Source organism: Poecilia mexicana, unplaced genomic scaffold (assembly GCF_051168715.1).
Source record: "Poecilia mexicana isolate PSO_F unplaced genomic scaffold, ASM5116871v1 scaffold_8, whole genome shotgun sequence".
Classification (NCBI taxonomy): domain Eukaryota; kingdom Metazoa; phylum Chordata; class Actinopteri; order Cyprinodontiformes; family Poeciliidae; genus Poecilia; species Poecilia mexicana.
The window spans coordinates 25,522,928-25,538,461 of record NW_028263377.1 but is presented as its reverse complement, the minus strand read 5'-3'; the positions used below and the strand labels follow the sequence as shown (position 1 = coordinate 25,538,461).

The following is a 15,534-nucleotide window of genomic DNA, read 5'->3' as shown; positions in this document are numbered from 1 at the left end:
CCAGCCGTAACCAAATTGTTATGGTTGCATTTATGAGTGTTCAAGGAAATATATATTAGTAAATATTGGTTATCAAAATTGACCTAAATATTCATAAGCATTATTTTGATTAGCAGATAATTGGCATTTTTGTTTCAATGATTACTATTATTTGAACAAAAATTAGCATGTAGCTTTTATTGTGAACATTGCTCTTCTGAGAACAGCTGAAGGTACTTGCTTTCAAAATGAAAATGTAAGCAAAAGTATTAAAAGTTTTGAGAAGAAAGACATGTAATCCTGCTTTCAGAATGAAAATGTGTGCTCTCGAATTATGGCAGAAACATTAAGTTTTTGTGTCTCTTTTGTTCAGGGAACTCAGTTTCCAAGCAGATTCCTTCTGGATCCCAAGGAAAACCTGGAACTAACAATACTGCATCTACTCTACTCTAAAGAGATTCCTCTGGTCTGGTTCTGGGTGGCAGTTAAGAGGTTAATTCCACATATTTTATGTTAACTTCTCATAGCCACCAGACTCAACACAAGATTAAAAAAAAATAAATTAATTAATGAATGTGAGCACGTGAAACATGAGCTGCAAACCAAAGTAGAGAAAAAATAACATCTTTCATTTGATAGTAATTTATTCAAAGTTGACATTTGTTGAGCAGGTTACAGTGGGATAAACTTTATAAGATATGAAAGAAGCAGCCTTTTGTGGTTAAACTTGGTTAAATAAAACCAGATGGTGCTGGTACTGGTTTAACTGGACCAATAGAAGCAGCCGGTCTCAGTCGTCGCAAAGCTCCAACTTCAGAACCGGCTTGAAGCTGTCGGACATGCTGGCCCTGATGGTCATTTCACCCTTTTTGTGGGTCAAACTGGGCCCGTTGGCTTTTCCCCGGATGAAGTCGTTCTGGGCGGCGCAGTACATTTCATTGTAGAGGTCATTATCGCACAGCTTGTCTTTGCTGAAGATTCCCACGGCGTACCAGTTGCAGAAGATGTTGAAGTCAAAGGGAACGGAGAACATGACGGCCAGCCGGCCCTTGATCTCGTCGTTGGACTTCTGGATGATGTTGTACATGAAGACCCCCGCTGAGCCGCTCGCTGTGTAGACTTTCTTGATGAAGAGAGCGCTGCCAGATTCTGATGGAGAGAGAGTTGGAGGCAGAGGGGACTCACAGTTTCCCTTAAAGACATAAACCCTGGACAGAAAACAGAGATTTAAGTTCAATTCAACTGAAACTGCTGTTGGTTTTATCATCTATCTGCAGGTTGCTTCAACTTTTAATGTGGTTCTACCTTCACGCTGCAAAAACACAAAATCTTACCAAATATTTTTGTGTAGTTTCTCTTGCAAATAACTTAGTATGCTTGAAATAAGACAAAACTAACTTAAAAGTAGCTTTTCAGAAATATATAGAGGCTTGTTTTAAGCAGAGCAGGATAGTAACTAGTCACATTTACTCAATTACATCTACATAACTTTTTGGAAAAATTTTACTTTTAGGCATATTTTTATTACACTGTACTTTTTACTTTTACTTTAGTAATTTTATTTTGAAATATCTTACCTGAGTAAAATTTCTGGATTCTCTACCCAATGAATGAAAATTTTATCAAACACAGACACACACCTGCAGTTTTAATCACAGATGAGCACACACACACACACACACACACACACACACACACACACACACACACACACACACACGCACGCACACCCACACAAACAAACACACACACACACACACACACACACACACACACACACACACACACACACGCACGCACACACACCCACACAAACACACACACACACACACACACACACACACACACACACACACACACACACACACATACATTTAAAACAGGTTTGTTTTGAGCAATTGGATTGAACCAAAGCAATTATACAACTAATAATAGTTGCTGTGTATTTACACAACCAGTTACAAAGCAATGCAAAGCGAAAGAGAAAGAAAAACACTAGTTTAATCAAATAATGTCTTATTAAGAAATAAATAACCTTATTATGCAGTGTGAACAGAATGAGTTTTGTTGCTACTGACTCAACATTGGCAGAAGCTTTAGCATTAGCAACACATTTCTAAGGACAATTCTGACATATTTATGCTGGTAGTGAAGAGAAAACACTCTCAAAGCAGTGATTTGAAACATAATAAATTATGTTTAAATTGTTTTGTTCAACAAGCAACTGGAAGGTTTTATGTCCAAGTCAATCCAAACTCTGCCTCAGTCAAGTTTCAGGAATCCCAACCAGACAGTGTGTGTGTGTGTGTGTGTGTGTGTGTGTGTGTGTGTGTGTGTGTGTGTGTGTGTGTGTGTGTGTGTGTGTGTGTGTGTGTGTGTGTTAAAACTCACAGCGGCTCACATAACTTCAAGCTGGAGCTCTTATTCTGAATCTCCACGGTGCACTGACGCTGAGTTGGAAGAGGCATTTTCAGAACCTGTTCAGGAAACAAAACGGAAACAACTGGACCCTGAATGGGATTTTTACTTGTACTCATGCAGGCTGACAGGGATAAAATGCTGAATTTTGCTCATTTGACAGACAAACAGAAGAACTTTAGAAGTTTGTCCAGTTCACCTTCACCAGAATAAATGAAGTGTGTCCCATTAATATCTGGAATTCATTCATTGATTTTCAACTAGACTTCTTCTCTTGTTCACTGCAAAAACACAAAATATTACGGAGTATTTTTGGTCAAATTTCTTACTACCCATGAAATAACACAACACTAACTCAAAAGTAACTTTTCAGAAAGGTGTAGAGGCTTGTTTTAAGTAAATAATTCATTAATATTGATGAATAAAATATAGCTCCATTGGCAGATAAATTAACCTACAACATGGGAACAATGTCTGGTTATAAGTTAATTTAAATACCAATGGAACTATATTTTATTCATCAATATTAAGGATTTATTTACTTGAAACAAACTGCTATATCTTGCTGGAAAGTTACCTGCAAGTTAGGTTTGTCTTATTTCAGGTGTACTAAGATATTAGCATTAAACAAAATTACTTGGTAAAAATGTTTATTTTTGTGATGTTTATTGAAGGTTTCTTTCATCCAAACTCTTCTTCAGTTCCCCATGATTGGATGAACAGAACCTAAAGTTCTTGTAAGAACAATCACACCATTTAAGTCATGAGGACATCTGAGTCACAGGCCCTTCCCTTCATTCAGATGATCGTTAATTAACGATACAAACATTTTTTTAACAATGCCATGGCAATTGTTTTTTTCAAATTTGATCCAACACAATGTCCAACTTTGAGAATTAATTTTGGGTTCAACTTAGGTTCTTATCAATTTCTAGTTTTCCCTCCTCCGTCCATCTCAAATCATACACTGTATTGTGATTATTTTTTTCCAAATAAAAACAATCATTCATTCTTTCCTATTAATCCCGTTTATCTACGCATTAAGTTCAGTTTATTTTTCAAATTAGTTATAAAGTTTCAGAAGAGCATTGAGTCTTTGACTTGAACCAGCACAACAAGCAGCATATCGTTTTACAAGGCACATCATAATTATCATCCTTAGTGATAATTAAGGATTACAAAAGGTAACAACTTTGCAAAATTACCTTGAGCAAATGATCAAGTTAAAATGTGAACACAGTCTTGGTCTAAATCAATAGATGAATGTAACGTTGGGGATTGTTTTTGCAGGTTTGACCCAACTAGATCTGCAGACTTTGCTCAGACTGCAAACAGCTCAGTGATCTAAACATTTCCACACTTCAAAAGATAAAGCAGAACCTTATTTTTAATCTCAGTAGAAATGCAGGTACAATGGAGAATAAAAATGCTGATATGTGGAGCCCTGAAGACAACCGAACCAGAAGGGGAACCACCGAACACAACCAGAACCGACCGAGACGTTCCAAACAGAAGGGATACTCACTGCGTCGGACCCGTCGTTTACGAATCTGCTTGACAGAGAGGAATGAAATCAGCTCTTCCACTGATGAAGGTGAGATTTAGGTGTGGTCCAACCTCTGCAGAACCGGTCCTTCAGTTGGCATCACTGGGAGTTTCTTGATGTTTTTCAGTTGTTCGTCTTACCAGGTACTTTTGGTCTAGATTTTAAGGGCAAATGTCTTAGAACACTTGAATTAAGAAAAAACTAAGTTACAAGCAACTTTTCAGCAAGATATGCAGCTTGTTTTAATGCAATAATTCCTTAATATTAAAAGTTCTAGTTACATTTATAAATTTAATTCTAACAAGACATTTTCTCATGTTATAAGTGAAATAATTCAACTAGAACTTTTCATAAATATTTAGTAGGTATTTACTTAAAACAAGTTTCTATATCTTGCTGAAAGGTTACTTCTAAGTCAGTTTTGTTTTGTTTCAAGTGTAATTAGATGGTGAAAATTCAGCTTTGAAAACTGAACACCCACATTTTTTGACAGGTTAAACAAACTAAATTATAGCTGTTGATTTTTTACTTTGTAACTTTACAATTGGGACCCAATATATTATCATTGCTCATCAAGTAAAATGAATATTTATCTTTTACTGTGAACACTGCTCTTTAAAGGACAGATGAAGGCAACTTTTATTGTCTCTCTTATTCAGAAACTTCAGACTCTTTCTGTGTTTCATAGTAAATTTGCCACTCACAATATGGTGCCTCTACGCTGAAGTACAGAGAGGAAGAGTCTAGAACAGTGGTTCTTAACCTGGGTTCGATCGAACCCCAGGGGTTCGATGAGTCGGTCTCAGGGGTTCGGCGGAGCCTCTGCCGCGGAGGTAAAGACGAACTGTGTAAAGTCGTGATGACGCCCCGCTTTGCCATCACTTGCTGCAGAGGATCACGTTACATTGCTGAGCCAATCAGAGCTGCGGAGGAGCATTGATTGAAGGAGCTCCACTCAGCGTGGATTTGAACTTGTGTCTTTATTTACTTCAGCAAAGCTCACAGTTTTTACCAAATTCTGTAGCTTTCTAGTCGCATCTTTTTGGGGTTGGTACTGCCTCTAGTGGCGTGGGGGTGGTAACACAACTAATATAATTACATTACTAAATCAGAATACCGCAAAGTCTTTATTATTTATTATTAAATTTTCATTCTCTTAAGAAAGTAGAGCTAATTAAATGATCTAAACAAGACCGTAAAGTGGTTCCAGTTTCTCTCGATGGCCAACCTGTTGAAACTGTGGCACATTTTAAATACCTTGGCTCGTTCCTGGACAGTCAGCTCAACTTTGCTGAAACACTGACTATATTTTGAAGAACTGTTCTCAGAGACTCTACCTTTTAAGAAGACTTAGTGATCATGGGGTGACCCAACTAGACTCTAGTTGGGTCACCCATATGTCTTGAATTTGGGGGGGGAATCATATTTTATTTATCTCTACAGAAGGGTTCAGTGAAAGCGTATATGAAACTGGTGGGTTTGGTACCTCAAGAAAGGTTAAGAACCACTGGTCTAGAAGGAAAACATAAGACAGAAAGTCAAACAGACCAATATGTTACATTTTAACATGATTTGAACTTAAATACATTCTGGTTTTAAGGTGAATGTACTCCACCCATACTTTGAAAGAAAAACATAAAACCAAACCCAAAATAAATAGGAAAAAATTGGGTTTCATACATCAATAATATTCCTGCACATAAAACTGAATAAAGATAAGATTTTGGCATTTTTGGAAACATAAATAGAAGTAGAAAATAACCAAATAGAAACCTGAAAGTGCGGAGTTTGTCTCCCCCTGCTGGTCAGGTTAGCTCATTGCACCGGAACTCAGCGACTCATTCAAGAAGTTCCAAAAGAACCAGAGATCCTTCACACATCCAGGTTTCCCCAGATTTCCTTAAAATCTCAAGGTGTTAAATTTATCCGACAATCCGCTACTACGCATGCGCGGACTGACAGTCTCTTACCTGCAAACCTCACATCGAGACGCCACCTAATCTTTTATGACCGTCTTTTCTGAAGTTATTTTTATCTTTCTTGTCTTTAGGTGTGCAGGACGGTTGGTTTAATATTTCTAAATTCAGTCTGACGTCAATAATATCGTCGTTGTTCCGCATATTGTAAAGAAGAAAGGACTCTCACTGATGCAGTGTGAAGATTATGATTGTAAACATCACCCGAGACGCACATAATAAATATAACTGTAAAACTCTAAAGCAAATGAGCTTAAATTGTCAGATTAAAAAATAATGATCACAGTCAGTTGTAACGGATAAACTCAAATCTTGAATGAAATGTTCTGTATTTGTGATCATATGACAAAGAGTTTTTTGTCTGTAGCTTTAGTAAAAATGATAAATGTTTCTTATCCTGTTTAATCATAATGATTTTATTAAATATATTCTCATCATGGGTCTATTGCGTCATTATCTGCAGCTGCTTCATGTTTTATTTTCAGATGAAGTCACGTCGTTCCGTCACTTTTCCTCCACAATCAGAAAGTGAACTGGACAAGATTGTGAAACAGAAAATAAGTGATGTAATCACGTTCACTAAGAGGAGCCTTCAAAATAAAAGCCGCTCACTTTGATTGAAATAAAATACTGAAAATTCGGATCAGTCCCAAAGTCCAAATCAACCTAGAACAATCCGGTCTTTAGTTTGCTTGTAAATCTTTAAAATGTTTCGTGTTTTTTGTTTGTTTGTTTGGTTTTTGTAACTTTGTTTACAAACTGAGAGGCCGCCATCACTGTTTACACATGCGGTGAGGTTTGGAAACTGAATGGCAAAAGAGGAACTTCCCACGTGTTCTGATCCCGCCGACTGATCCTGGATCAGCAGCTCGAACTGACACAAGCAGTCAAATCACACCCGATTATTGGTTATTGATCAGAGGAAATGAACCCTGGAGATTATCCAGCTGGGATCTGTCGCCGATCAGACCCGATGCATAAAGAAATAAAGTTTGAACGCGTCTATCTCGCAGTTTATTCGGTTTCCAGCAGAGGGCGCTGTGAAGACAGAAAGAATAAAAAGGAAAGTGGGACTTTTCCTCTTTTCATTTCATTTTTCTGTCTCCAGGAATAAAATGATCGTCTTCAGTCAGACCAACACAATGTCAGCACAACTCAGCTCATCCTCAGCATCATGGATCCCACCACGTTCAGGAATATGGCAACCATCCTCATCCTCTGCAGCGCCCTGACCTCTGCACTCTGCTGTGATTGGCTCACCCACTACAACGACCTGAGGAACAGCACTCTGGTTCGGGTCAGGTCCATGGTGAGTACCGACATGGGTCCAAAAGGGCCTTTTAAAGCGGATGACAGGATTACCGGCGGTGGTTTGGACGTGAATGAAATTCATTCAGGGAATCTAAAAGCATTTTCAAAAAGTATTTTAGATTTGTCCAAACTTTTTGTCACATGTCAGCTCAAAATGATCATTTTTTAAAACTACAATGCAAAAATACAAAATCTTACCGAGTATTCCTGGTCTAGTTTTAGGTGCAAATGTCTTGCAGTACTTGAAATAAGACAGAAATAAATTTACTTTTTTGCTTGTTTTAAGTCAATAATTGAAAAGCTAGTTGTTCCATTTATAATTAGTACTTTTTCATCAATATTAACCTGAAATTAAATCTTTATTTATCTCACACAATTAAAATGTCAGAGAATATTTAATAATTATCATAACAAACAAAACTTCTATATCCAGTTTGAAAAGGAGTAAGAAAAAAACAAAGCTTATTAAATCTTAACCCCAATTGTCTCATCCAAATATGTCCTAAATTCTGTATTTACACACTTATTAAGGAATTGTTGACTTAAAACAAGCTCCTATTTTTTGCTGATAAGTTACTTGTAAGTTAATTTTGTCTTATTTCAAGTTTACTAAAATATCTTGAAAGATATTTTTTTACCTACTCAATGACAAAGTAAGCATTAACTATTTTAATTAAACTTTTGTTTTTATTGGAATGAGACCATAGATCCAAAACTTCAAATGTTTTTTTTTCCAGCTTGCTTATTATTCTGGGCTCCATTGAAGAAAACTGAAAAAATATTTGATCTATTTTTAGTAATAAATCAGGGTCTAGATCAGTGTTAATTTGAACATTTGTAATTAAAAGCAGATTTTGTGCAGAAAAGTTGATCACTTTGTGTGGAAAGTAGATTTTAATTGAAAAGTTCTAGTTCTGTCTTGATTTATTTTATTTATGCTTGAATTATGATTGAAAAAAATCAGTCCAGCCCCTGAACTGCACTTTGAACACCCTCGTCTTAAAGAGACTCCTAGTGGATGTAGTCAGTATCAACGCTTGACGTTTCAAAGTTTGTAGTTCAACCAGTTCAACCAGTTAAACCATTTAAGCAGCTGTGGTTTCTAAAGTGTGATGTTGAGAAATTCAAGGTTGTTTCATTATTTTCCAGAAATGTCCGATCGCCACCACAACTCCTCTGCGATTCAGAGACAGACTGTACAAGGACATGAAGACGAGAGAGGTAATCAGTCGATCAGTTTGATTGATCAATTGACGTAATCAGTTCTGTCAGCCAATCAGAGAGCTGCTGCTCACACCTGTCTTTGTGTTTCCAGGAGACCGCCCAGCTGCACTTCATCAGAGGCAGTCTGGTGCAGATTTACAATCTGTATCGCCGTGGCAACACGTCGACGGCTGGCTGGGATGCCTGGAAGACAACTGACTTCCTGGAGAGCATCAACAGGCAGATCCTGGAGCTCAATGAGTGTGTGAGTGCAGCTGGAACAGCGCCGCAATGCTAACATAAGAGGAAATTACACTGAAAAAACAGAATGGAGATCCAACTTTCAAAAAATGTAAAAAAAATTAATTAACTCCACCACACATGCAAATAAAGTACAGCAAATTAGTTTCCACTGACAGATGAGAAATGTTTTATTGTCCAGCTCTTGGGTGCCCCACCCCTTTCTGATGCCGTCCTGGGAAACTGCCCATATCAAAACAAACATGTCTGAAGATTCTCAGTTTTTCCAGGTTTTTATATTTAAAGATGGCCATTTTGGAAATGTCTTTCTTCATTCATTTCCTATTGAACTAGTGCGGTGAGACGACAGTCGCTTGTCCTCATCCAGCTGAGCAACCAGCTTAATTTCTGCTTTTAGGTCAAAATACGATGTTCAGTTAAAATGTAACTTTCAGATTAATCGCAGGCATTAGCGTGTTAACATTGACAGCCCTAGTTAACTTATATGCAATCGAGTTATGTTTGTCAAACTTCATTTATTTATGTCTGCATAACTTGGATGAACTCAGTTTGATTACTTTTAACAAATTAATTAAGTTTTTTAAGTTGGATCACCTGTTTTGTTTTTTCAGTGTAGAGTCTGATGATAATTCAGCTTTATGTCAGACTCAACCTGCTCTGGTGTTTTCCAGGTGAAGTCAACACACAACGAGGCAACAAGCAAACATGAGGTCTACGAGAAGAAAATGAAGCGATACTACCGATACCTGGAGAATAACACTCTGCTCCACCCTGTAAGTACAAATACTTCACCTCTGAAGTACAAATACTTCAGAGATGTTCAAACTTGCTGAACTTTCACACATTTTCTCACATTACAGCCACTAAACTCTACTTTAGTGAAATTACACGAAACAGAAAAACTCCTGGTTTAAAATCTTTATAAACAAAAATCTGAAAAGAGTGTTTGGCCGATCTGTAGACCTACCAAAACATGGACATCCAATTAGACCAGAGGTGTCCAAAGTGTGGCCTGGGGGCCATTTATGGCCCTTGAAATGATTTTTTTTGGCCTTGGCCTGACCACAACTCAAGAATGGAAATGAAATGGAACAGACCATTTGTTCCATTTCCATCTGTTTTTCTTTTAATAAGCCCTCCATTATGTTTGATACACAGATTCCATAAAATGTTTGATTATTTTTTCAGCCAAGTAAAAAACATCACAAACTATTTGAACATTTAGCTTACTAAATGTAAGTAGTTTAAATTTGCTAATTTTTGAGATAAAAAATTGAGACACCACTTACGTAGAACAACAGGAGAGTTTTAGTCAGAAAAGCAGCCTGTAGTAAAGTTATGCACAAAACTGTTAGCAACTAACACATGGTGGTGGCAGCATTATGCTGTAGAGATTTAAACCTGTTTGCAGTTCAGCATCCACCAGTACAAACACCATAAACATCCAACCGAAGGTATTATAGGTTAGTTTAGTTCAAATCAGATTTGTTTTAAAATGGTCTAGTCAAAGTCCAGACCTGAATCCAACTGAAGATGAGTAGAGCATAAAATGCGTGTTCAGTTATGATGAAAAAAAATCAGCCAGTAGATGTTAAAACATGGAAAAGATAAACCCCACAGAAACTTAAGGCAAACACATATGCATGCCACACTTTTCAGATTTATAGCCATTATAAAAAAAATTAAAATTAAAAACCTTCCACTTGACAACGATGAACCAATTGTGCCAGTCTGTTACACAAAACCCCCAAAAATCCACTGGAGTTTGTGGTTGTGTGATGTAAGGAAATGCGACAAAATTCAACAAGTGGGAATATTTTTTTTGAGTGTCTGACATTTCAGTGAAGTTGTGACATGTTCTGACCCGGGTTCTGCTCTGGCAGGGCGGCAGAGACGGCTGGGAGATGCTCAGGAGGGAGACCGAACAGAACCTGATTCGACTGGACCTGCTGGGGAACCTGATTAAAGACAGAAGGGGGCAGCATTGAGCGATTTACTGATGAAACCAAGTCAATAGTTTTCTAGTGTTTCTGTAGTTTTTTTTTCTTTTGATTGATTGATTTTTTTACTTACTTGTGATGCTTATTTATGAACAAACTGTTATTTATTTAAATATTTATTATTTTGTTATTTTTATATGAAAATAAATTATGCAACATATTTGTGGAATGGTTTGTATTTTTATTTATTTTATTTATTTTAACCAAAAAGCTGTGAGATAAACAGAAGAGATATGAAAGTTGGTGTAATAAAATATTGAGTTAATTGAGCTGAAATCATGTCAAATATGGGACTGAAGTGAAACAGCTACATGTTCAAATTTGTCTTCTTTTGACTGGAAACGTATCCTTACCAGGTTCTCAAATTATTTTTTTTCCTCCAGAGAACAAAAAATCATGGAAAAAAACTAAACCACCTCAGGAAAACCTGAAATTTAAAAGGATTATTCTAAATTTTAATCATGATTTTAATTATATATTGGTTGCATCCTGAAACTGTCACCTATGTCCCCCATTCTTTCATGAGGGTGAGAATGTTATATAATGTGAGAGTGAGCAAGACAATGGAAAATAGTGATAAAGTGTAACAGGTGTGACAATGAGAATATTAAAGAGTGTGTAAAAAAACAGAACAAAGTGAGACTGTTACAAATGTGACAATGTTCCTAATGAAACAAAGTAAGACTAAAACAGCAAGTGTGATAGAAACAGAGTAAACGATTGATACATTGTGATTGGTGTAATAAGAGTATTTTCACAAGTTCAACAAAGTTAAAATATTTAAAAGAGTGGGCGTAATCAGTTTTGAGTTTTTAGGAAGGTTTTCACTTGGCTGCTGGATCAGTTGGAGATTCTTTGTTGATTTAAAGATTCAGACGAACATTCAGAGTTTTTCTGTACAATTTAGAAATGCTGAACCTGCAGGTTTTGTAGACGACTCATCACTGAACAGAAAATATCAGGGTTTATGTGGCGATACTGGGTCAAACTCCAATTAAGTTCATACAATGTTAACCTTTTCAACTGGGAAGAGTGGACGGATATCTTGCAGGGTAACTGGTTTACTGGTATAGATGCAGTTAATGATTATGTTGAAAAAGAAGAAGAAGCCGTGACTGGTTAAACAGAAATAGGTTAACTGGATTCCAGTGTTGCTCATCCAGGGTAAACTGGATAAACTGGACAAAAGGAAGTGGCCGGTCTCAGTTGTTGCAGAGCTCCACTTTCAGGACGGGCTGGTAGCTGTCGGACATGCTGGCCCTGATGGTCACATGGCCCGCTCTGTGGGTCAGACTGGGCCCTTTGGCTTTCCCTCGGACAAAACCGCGCTGCGAAGCGTAGTACATCTCCTTGTAGAGCGCCTCGTCGCAGAGTTTATCCTTGCTGAAGGCTCCCACAGCGTACCAGTTGGAGTAGAGGTTGAAGTCGTAGGGGACGGAGAACATGACGGCCAGCCGGCCGCGGTTCTGCTTGTTCGACTCCTGCAGGATGTCGTATGTGAAGACGGCCACCGAGCCGCAGGCAGCGTGGGACTTCTTGATGAAGAGCGCGGTGCCGGATTCAGACGGACGGAGAGTCGGAGGCAGAGGACAGTCACAGTTTCCACTGAAGAGATAAACACTGAACAGAGACAGAAAGAGATTCAACAAAAACTGCTGCTGATTCTGACGCCCAGAGTTTCAATCTACCTTCTACATCAACTTTGAGTTTAAAAGTTTATTTCAACCACAAAGGTAAAATTGCGGTAACCAATTATGAAACAAGCAGTTAACATCACATGTTGTCAAATGCCGTCATCAAGTAAGTACACATGAATTACACTGATCATTGCTCCAGTTATTATGAATCAAAGCCAACTCTGAACAACTGGGTTTTTAGTAGCAATTTATCGGGGCTGATTTCCTTAATGTTGGAAAATCGGTGATCGTCCAATTTTTGCACTCTAAGCCGATCTTATCCACCAATCTTATCTACCTCAGCAACTGTCCTCTGCTCTCCTGTGAGAGAGGTTTGACTGACAGACCGGCCCACCAGGTCATGTCTCCATGTTTACAGTTAACATGTAAACATGTTAACTGTAAACATGCACAGGGAGAACATGCAAACTCCATGCAGAAAAACCCCGGGACCTTCTTGCTGCAAGGCAACAGTGCTACCAACTGCGCCACTGTGCAGCCACAATCTTTTTTTGTAGAATTTAATAAACCTGAATTTGAGTTTTAAGCCATTTATGTCAAAATCTTTCGACACAGAATCAGTCTATCAACATTCAGTCTGTTTTTAAAAGTCAGAAAAACTTATTATGGAAAATTTGACTGTGTCCTTCTCTCTCCCTTTTATCTGCTAACATGCTAACATAGCCATAACATCTAAGACTGGCGACGGTCACACAAGCAAAACTAATGAAGGCAGACGAACGCTCTGCTTTTATCTTCTCTGCAGAAGATGAGTTGATTTTGTTTTATTTAAAGTGTATTAAGATATTTGCATTGAAACTAGACAAAAATACTTGGTAAGATTTTGTTTTTGCAGTACATCAGTGGAGTGCTGGACGGAGAATCTGCATCTCTTCTATTTGTAACATTTGATCGTTGTTTTATTCTGAACCAAATCTCATCATCTCTCAAGGTAAAAGTTTAACAGTCGAGTTCTGAAACTGGTAAAACCACCTGGCTGTTGCACAGAAGGGAAAAATTAATTTAGATCTGATGTGATATCAGATACAGGTCCATCAGAGTTCTGATTTCACTCTTATGTTTCGGTATTAAACAGCAACTGGACCAGATGAGGTCAGTCCAGGTTATGGATTCTGGTTCTGTATGTGTGTGTGTGTGTGTGTGTGTGTGTGTGGGGGTGTGTGTGTGTGTGTGTGTGTGTGTGTGTGTGTGTGTGTGTGTGTGTGTGTTTTTAAAACGCACAGCGGATCGCACAGCGTGAAGCTGGACGTCTTGTTCTGAATCTCCACTTTGCACTGGCGGTGAGTCGGGATGGACATTTCTAGAACAAACATGGAAATACTGAAGTTAAAGGAAACTCACTCATACATCCAAAGTAAATGCTAAAAACTAACCAATAAGTGGGTCTATGTTTTTCATTTAAAGAAATTAAAACTGAAAAAAACAAGTAGTTAATCAGTTACTGTTGCTAGCAGAAAGGATTGTGGGATTATTACAACATATGAAAACAAATGAAGTTACTTTGTACAATTTTAGTCTTGCAACCCTAAAATAACTTGATAAATTTAGTTGAGATGAACATAAATTAAATGATCTACTGGCTTAAAATGGCCTCTACCTCAAATCACCTATGGTCTGTTGGTGTTTGGATATTCTGGGTAATATTTGGTGTTTTGAAACACCGAATGACACACAGAAAAGATAACAAGATTGTTTTTGTTGTGTGGATGAATTCAAAAAGAAAGACAGTACTTAAACTATTTATTGTCTGAAAAAATTACACCAAATATTTAATACCACATATATTTTTCAGTAACGTTGTAACATCTTCTCAGAAACAGAAACAGAAACTATCTGAGTTCATGTTCTTGCAGCAACATCCTGTTTCCATCAGCCATCAAAACACACTTCACAATATTTCAAAGTGAAACAATCAAAAGAACCGTTTTTAAGTCCTGAGAAAATCCCACATGTTGAGTTCTGCAGCTCAAACAATAACAAATTACGTAACAGAGAAGGTGTTCCAGCTTCCAGAGGCCACAGACGTTTTAGATCCGAGGTTCTGGGTCTATTCTTGAAGAAATCTGCAAATAACTGAACTTCTTGGATGAATTCTGGCTCAGACCTTTAATCACCGAACAGAACCAAAGAGAATCGTTCAAACAGAAGTTACTCACTTGTTTGGAGCTCCTGATAAACAGCTGTCTGCAGGCCTCCGTGTCTGAGCGCTGGGCCCGGATTCTGATCGGATACGGGACCATGAGGCGCGGTTTCCTCAGGAAATCTGAGCCTTAAAGAGACACCGAGTCAGAATTCACTGAGGCAAACGGGCCGGACTTTAACCCCTAAACTGCCACCCCAAAATCACCTGGATGCCAGGAGGACATGTTATCCTCACTGTGTGTTATTAGGCTGTTTTGAACTAATGCATGTTTCCATCAGAAGGAAGTGCATGTGTGTGTGTGTGTGTGTGTGTGTGTGTGTGTAGGTGTGTGTGTGTGTGTGTGTGTGTGTGTGTGTAGGTGTGTGTGTGTGTGTGTGTGTGTGTGTGTGTGTGTGTGTGTGTGTGTGTGTGTGTGTGTGTGTGTGTGTGTGTGTGTGTGTGTGTGTGTGTGCGTGTGTGTGTCCAACATACAGTGTCATTCTGACCTAAATTCCGGATTTGGAAAGATGTGATGATCTATTTTTGTTTGCCAGTTTTTCATTCCCCAACACATTCTGAACTGTTTATCAACATCTGAACATTCTGAACTGTTCATCAACAAATGAACATTCTGAACTGTTTATCAACATCTGAACATTCTGAACTGTTCATCAACAAATGAACATTCTGAACTGTTCATCAACAAATGAACATTCTAAACTGTTCATCAGCATCTGAACATTCTGAACTGTTCATCAACAAATGAACATTCTGAACTGTTCATCAACATCTGAACATTCTGAACTGTTCATCAACAAATGAACATTCTGAACTGTTCATCAACAAATGGACATTCTGAACTGTTCATCAACAAATGAACATTCTGAACTGTTCATCAGCATCTGAACATTCTGAACTGTTTATCAACATCTGAACTGTTCATCAACAAATGAACATTCTGAACTGTTCATCAGCATCTGAACATTCTGAACTGTTTATCAACATCTGAACATTCTGAACT

The 15,534-nt window shown here is 37.8% G+C and overlaps 3 protein-coding genes across 4 annotated transcripts; 1 reads left to right on the top strand and 2 right to left on the bottom strand.

Moving 5' to 3' along the window:
* Window positions 1-605: 605 nt before the first annotated feature.
* LOC106925952 (DELTA-sagatoxin-Srs1a-like) lies at window positions 606-5,931 on the bottom strand. 2 transcript variants are annotated; one of them, XM_015000936.2, is made up of 3 exons: window positions 3,923-5,931; window positions 2,371-2,456; window positions 606-1,187 (listed from the first exon to the last, which is right to left on the bottom strand). In XM_015000936.2, exons 2-3 carry the CDS (start codon window positions 2,445-2,447, stop codon window positions 770-772), a joined length of 495 nt encoding a protein of 164 aa, XP_014856422.2. In that variant the 5' UTR covers window positions 2,448-2,456; window positions 3,923-5,931; the 3' UTR covers window positions 606-769. The 2 variants fall into 2 exon arrangements, with proteins under 2 accessions (XP_014856422.2, XP_087863916.1); XM_088007790.1 differs by lacking the exon at window positions 3,923-5,931 and adding an exon at window positions 2,597-2,745.
* A 688-nt stretch (window positions 5,932-6,619) lies between these two features.
* On the top strand, window positions 6,620-10,742 carry LOC106925204 (interferon a3-like). The gene is made up of 5 exons (XM_088007903.1): window positions 6,620-7,372; window positions 8,380-8,451; window positions 8,546-8,698; window positions 9,366-9,467; window positions 10,578-10,742. The coding sequence occupies exons 1-5, from the start codon at window positions 7,094-7,096 to the stop codon at window positions 10,680-10,682; spliced, it is 711 nt and encodes a 236-aa protein (XP_087864029.1). The 5' UTR covers window positions 6,620-7,093; the 3' UTR covers window positions 10,683-10,742.
* Window positions 10,743-10,854: 112 nt separating this feature from the next.
* Window positions 10,855-14,705, bottom strand: LOC106903211 (DELTA-actitoxin-Aas1a-like). Its single transcript, XM_088007791.1, has 3 exons — window positions 14,548-14,705; window positions 13,613-13,691; window positions 10,855-12,314 (listed from the first exon to the last, which is right to left on the bottom strand). The coding sequence occupies exons 2-3, from the start codon at window positions 13,687-13,689 to the stop codon at window positions 11,897-11,899; spliced, it is 495 nt and encodes a 164-aa protein (XP_087863917.1). The 5' UTR covers window positions 13,690-13,691; window positions 14,548-14,705; the 3' UTR covers window positions 10,855-11,896.
* Window positions 14,706-15,534: the final 829 nt, after the last annotated feature.